Source organism: Triticum aestivum, chromosome 2A, assembly GCF_018294505.1.
Source record: "Triticum aestivum cultivar Chinese Spring chromosome 2A, IWGSC CS RefSeq v2.1, whole genome shotgun sequence".
NCBI classification, from domain to species: Eukaryota; Viridiplantae; Streptophyta; class Magnoliopsida; order Poales; family Poaceae; genus Triticum; species Triticum aestivum.
The window spans coordinates 684,830,742-684,835,758 of NC_057797.1; the positions used below are offsets into that span (position 1 = coordinate 684,830,742).

General features: G+C 45.5%; 1 protein-coding gene across 2 annotated transcripts; it reads left to right on the plus strand.

The window, feature by feature from the left end:
- Positions 1-513: 513 nt before the first annotated feature.
- LOC123190236 (probable protein phosphatase 2C 44) lies at positions 514-4,127 on the plus strand. 2 transcript variants are annotated; one of them, XM_044602846.1, is made up of 5 exons: positions 514-1,040; positions 2,357-2,608; positions 2,766-3,048; positions 3,160-3,314; positions 3,663-4,127. In XM_044602846.1, the coding sequence occupies exons 1-5, from the start codon at positions 912-914 to the stop codon at positions 3,801-3,803; spliced, it is 960 nt and encodes a 319-aa protein (XP_044458781.1). In that variant the 5' UTR covers positions 514-911; the 3' UTR covers positions 3,804-4,127. The 2 variants fall into 2 exon arrangements, with proteins under 2 accessions (XP_044458781.1, XP_044458782.1); XM_044602847.1 differs by lacking the exon at positions 514-1,040 and adding an exon at positions 1,104-1,834.
- The last annotated feature ends 890 nt before the right edge of the window (positions 4,128-5,017 follow it).

The window sequence follows — 5,017 nt, forward strand, 5'->3', positions numbered from 1 at the left end:
AGTGATAGGAAAATGGCCAGGGCTAAGGTCTTAACTTGCAACCATATACTTGCACTTGGGGTTTCATCTAAATATTCAACATGGTCCTACCAGCACTAACGTTGTGGGAGATGCGTCCTAAGGGCATATCCAACGGCGAAACGCAAATCAGACACACTATCCATTCACGGACACAGATACAGAAACTTACCATCTAACCCTGTTCTTCAAGATTTAGTAGGGAAAAAAAAGAAGAACATATGTGCCTACGAGGGGGAGAGATCGGCGGCGTACCGCTCGGCACCTCCGGCAATCACCTCTTTGACGTCCATATGCCGCCCGTCCCAAAGAAGGAAAGAAAATGGTAGGGAGGAGATGAGGTCCGCCTCCTCGACCATGTACCGTAGGAGAGGCAAAACCGATGCCGGCCCGGGGCGCAATGAACCGGAGCATGAGGAGAAACCGGCCGTGGAAGAAAAACCAGTCCACATGGCGTGCCTATATATATACCTCGCCGGCCGTCCATTGCCATTGCCGGTTGATCCGCCGATTTCCCCCCACCTCCTCCTCATCCTCTTGTAGTGGCACCCACCACAAATGCTACAATCATCGACCAACGACTCCGCTCCCGCAAAGCTTTTCCCGGTCTTCGCCTTCCCACCACAAGTGTCGTCCGGCCACGGAATCGTCCCGCGAGACGCCAACCCCGTCGTCACACACACATCGCCACCAGCCCAGCGGAGTCCACAATAAAACCCAAAAGATCTCTCCATCTTTCTCCCCCATTCCCACCCCAACCCGTGTGCCGCTGCCTCGTCTCGTCTCGTCTTCTCGACCAAGTTTCTCCCTTTCTCCTCTCTCTCTTTCTCTCCGCGTTGTGGCTGTGGCCTGCGGGGCGCGGGCCGGCGGCGGTTGCTCGTTCTTCTTGGCGTATGGTCGGCCGGATGGAGCGGCAGACGGTGTCGACGTCCTCCGCGTCCTGCTCCCCCTCCGCCGCCTCCTCATCCTCTTCCTCGTCATGCGGCGGACGGAAGCGGCCCGACATACTCAACATGATCCGGGTAACCATCCGCCCCGCCCTGCCGGGGCTTAATCGCTTCCTCCTCTCTCGGCGATTACTAACAAAAGTTCCTCCTTCAACGCGTATAGTTATATATATACATACCGCTACTGTTTTGATGTTTTGGGGGTGTTTGATTGAACACGGAGGAGAGGTTTGGTTTGGTTGATCTGCCTGTGAACTCGTAAAAATTCATCCGATTTCGCTGCCAGAAATCGTTATCTATTACAATCAGAGGAGTTTTCGAGCGATTAGTACCACAATGATTTGCTTTTCTTGTTGGTTAGGAGTTTCTTTTTAACTTCTTGGCGGCGGTTAAATTAAATTTGGTAAAAAGGGGGCAAGAAAGAGTTGCAACTGGTGTAACTTGGAGTCACAGGATTTGAAAGCTTCGGTTTCTCAAATTAAAAAGAAAAAGGAAAAGAAAAATAATTTGAAAGCCTTAGTTGGATTGGCAAGTTCCAAGCCAAGTTGGACTTTGGGAGCATCGCTCCCACTTTTTGACCTGGTGCGGGTGCGGCACGCACGCAAGTCATGCCAGCCGTAAGCAACCTGTCCACCTTTTGGACCCTTCCTTTCCTTGCACCGCGTCTACTACTCCTTCCAGTCTAGTCTAGTCTAGCCACTACTCCTCCACTAGCCTTAAGCAAAACCCGCAAGGAATCACGCGCTGCTACCTTCGATTTGGTTATATAATACGGATAGGACCTATGAAGGATTCGTGCTCTATATTTGTTTCAAAATTGCTGGTTTATTGTGTCGATCTGTGTATAAAATAATCCGACAGAGCAAGGGGTAAGTTTTGAACTCTTAAAATGGTCAGCTTGTTCTCCCCAAAAAACGGGGTCAGTTTGTTAGATTACTGAAAATCTCACTAGTTACCGTTTGGACTTTACGAGCCCGCTTGATGGGCATGGAACTCTGTTGCTTGTGAATCTATTGCGTTTTTCAGATAGGGGACGTTTTTCAAAGGTTTGGGATCTGTGACATTTTTCTTGCTTTTTTTTTTGCTGTTCCTGCACTGAACATATTGTTTCTTAACATTATTCCGGAAACGACGAAAAGTATCTCGAGTCTCGATCTGATATGCTGCCAGCACAGAATATGTATACTCTTTTATGTTATGTTATTACCATTTTTGGCAGCACAGATTGTATATACAGAGATCAGTAGTAAAACACCAGTTTTGGCATGCTCTTTTATGTTATTACCATTTTCCTTTTGTTGGTCCTGTTTTTGGTCAGTCTGAATATTAATATGATCACGAGGCCTCTATGCTGACATTATGTTTTGCTTTCTCTGATCTCTGTATGCCAGAGTGCAGCATGTCTGAATTCATCATCTACTGATACTGGCAAGGGGCGGAGTAAGCAATCAAGCACCAAGGTGACACACGGATTCCACCTGGTTGAAGGGAAATCTGGCCATGACATGGAGGACTACCATGTAGCAGAGTACAAGTGCGATAAGAACCATGAGCTTGGCCTCTTTGCCATTTTCGACGGCCATCTGGGGGACCGTGTGCCCAGTTACTTGAGAGCTAACCTTTTCTCCAACATACTCAAAGAGGTATTTTCCTCTTGGTTTTGGCTTTCTACTCAGTTCCTGCAATATCAGAAGTATGCATCACTGTTGATTTCATATAAATATTAGACCCTTTTTAATTTCTTATTTTGCATTGTGAACATGTCTTTCGCTTACCGTTTCCCTTTTGGTATTGGCGCAGCCTCTCTTCTGGACTGACCCTCAGGAAGCGATTAAAAATGCATATGGCTCTACAAACAAATATATTCTGGAAAATGCCAAGCAACTTGGGCCAGGCGGTTCAACAGCAGTTACTGCTATTGTAGTTGATGGCAAGGATATGTGGATAGCAAACGTAGGCGACTCGAGGGCCGTTTTATGTGAACGGGGTGCTGCTAATCAGATCACCGTGGACCATGAACCCCATATATCCAATGAAAGGCAGAGGATTGAACAGCAGGGTGGCTTTGTCACAACATTTCCTGGTATGATTTCTATCGTGTAACTGTCTCATCATTGTTCTGTTTTTCTTTTCTGTATCTCATTATTGTTCCTAGTCAAACAGGGTATAATTGTACTCTTTGACTTGCTGACAGGCGATGTCCCTCGCGTAAATGGCCAACTCGCTGTCGCAAGGGCGTTCGGTGACCATAGCCTCAAGACGCACTTGAGTTCGGAACCTGACATTAGGCATGTACCCATAAACTCAAGTATAGAGTTCGTCATACTTGCCAGCGATGGATTATGGAAGGTTTGTACTATAACTGCTCATCTACATTTTCTTACATTATCTAATTTGTTCTCATGCTTCGGATCGTTAGTTTCTATGATCATGTGAAATATATTTGGGCATCCACATCATGACTGTTACACCTCTTTTCATGTTGCTTCATCAGTCCTTGTATTTTTTCTTTTCGCCATGCTCTCTGAAAAAAAAATCATCATTTGGTTGGGGTTCTACATCTTCTAGTTTCTTGCTTATCATCTATCTTATAATAAGTGCATGATCTGCTTCCAGGGTGATTCATCTGTATTTAGCAGCTCTGTTATGTTCACAAACCAGTTCCTAAACCTGCACCTCTTTGCTGAATTAATCCAGGTGATGAAGAACCAGGAAGCTGTGGACCTCGTGAAGTCGACAAAGGACCCCCAGGCAGCAGCAAAGCGGCTGACGACCGAGGCGCTCGCGAGGAAGAGCAAGGACGACATCTCCTGCATCGTCATCCGCTTCCGCTGCTGAATCGACCTCATTCTCCGATCATTTCAATTTCTCGATCCATGACTGAGATGGCGTCGTGATCTGATTCTCTGCTCCGATTGAAATTATGTAGTGGCTGTTATTGTTTGTACCTATAGTAGCTGTGAACAGGCTTGAGGTTAGAACATTTCATGGGGCTAGTAGTGAGTAGTGGCTAGTGTGTGCAGGGTGTGTCATTCATCTGTGCATATGTTACACCGCCATAAGTTCCCCGCCAATCTGTGGAACATCTCGTTTGTGTACTTGGTTGATTGTGATGGTAAATTGGTAATGGACCAATCATGTTAAGGTGGCGCTTTGAACTTATTTAAAAAGATTGTCTAAAAAACCAGAAGGTTGTGTGCAGCCTTTTTCCTTGTTTTCTTACCACTCTTTGTAGTGCAAGTGTCATGCACCGCCACCTAAGTAAATTATTTTTTTGAACTTCACCACCACCCAAGTAAAAAGATGTGCCACAGTGCAAAATAGTGTCGAAAGTGCTGCTGTCACTGAAAAAAGGACGAAAGGGAAAAACCTTATGACCACCTAAAGTTGTAGGAAAAAATTGAGAACATCCGAAAACTAAGGAAAACACCTAACATTATAGTTTTTTTCAAGATCCAAAAACTAAGGAAAGAACCATTGGGTGGGCACTAACTAAGAGCAACTCTAACAGACCCCGCATCCCGCCGGCCGCAAAATGCGTTTGTTGTTCGCGCAAAACCGCTTTTGCGGGCCGGCGCGGGCTGGCACAGATGCAGACCCCGTATAATGGATCTGTAAAAAAACATATTTGCGGAATATGCTTTTTTACGGGTCGGCTTCTGCGGGTTCTGATCTGGCGCAACTCCTCTCGGCCCGCAAAACTTAGATTTGCAACTTAAATTGATCTAGCATAATGCTTTTCTTCGCTTTTGCAATAACATTAGATACAAAATATATCATCAAATCTTGGCTAGAATAGCAAAACCAAAAAAAAACAAGAACCACAAGTATGCATTTCAGAAGATTTCCAACTTCTATAACTGCTCCCACTAGTTGAAGCAATATCTTCTCCATGCACTCATTGTTGATCTGCGGATTCTTGATCTTGCTTTCTTCATTCTTCATCTTTGGTTTCAAAGAAGTAGACGTTGCTTCCCCTCTAGTTGCACCTGCCGCCGCATCATTGCCTTCGATTGTACTAAGGAGTGCACTAATATCTATTAAGTTTCTTT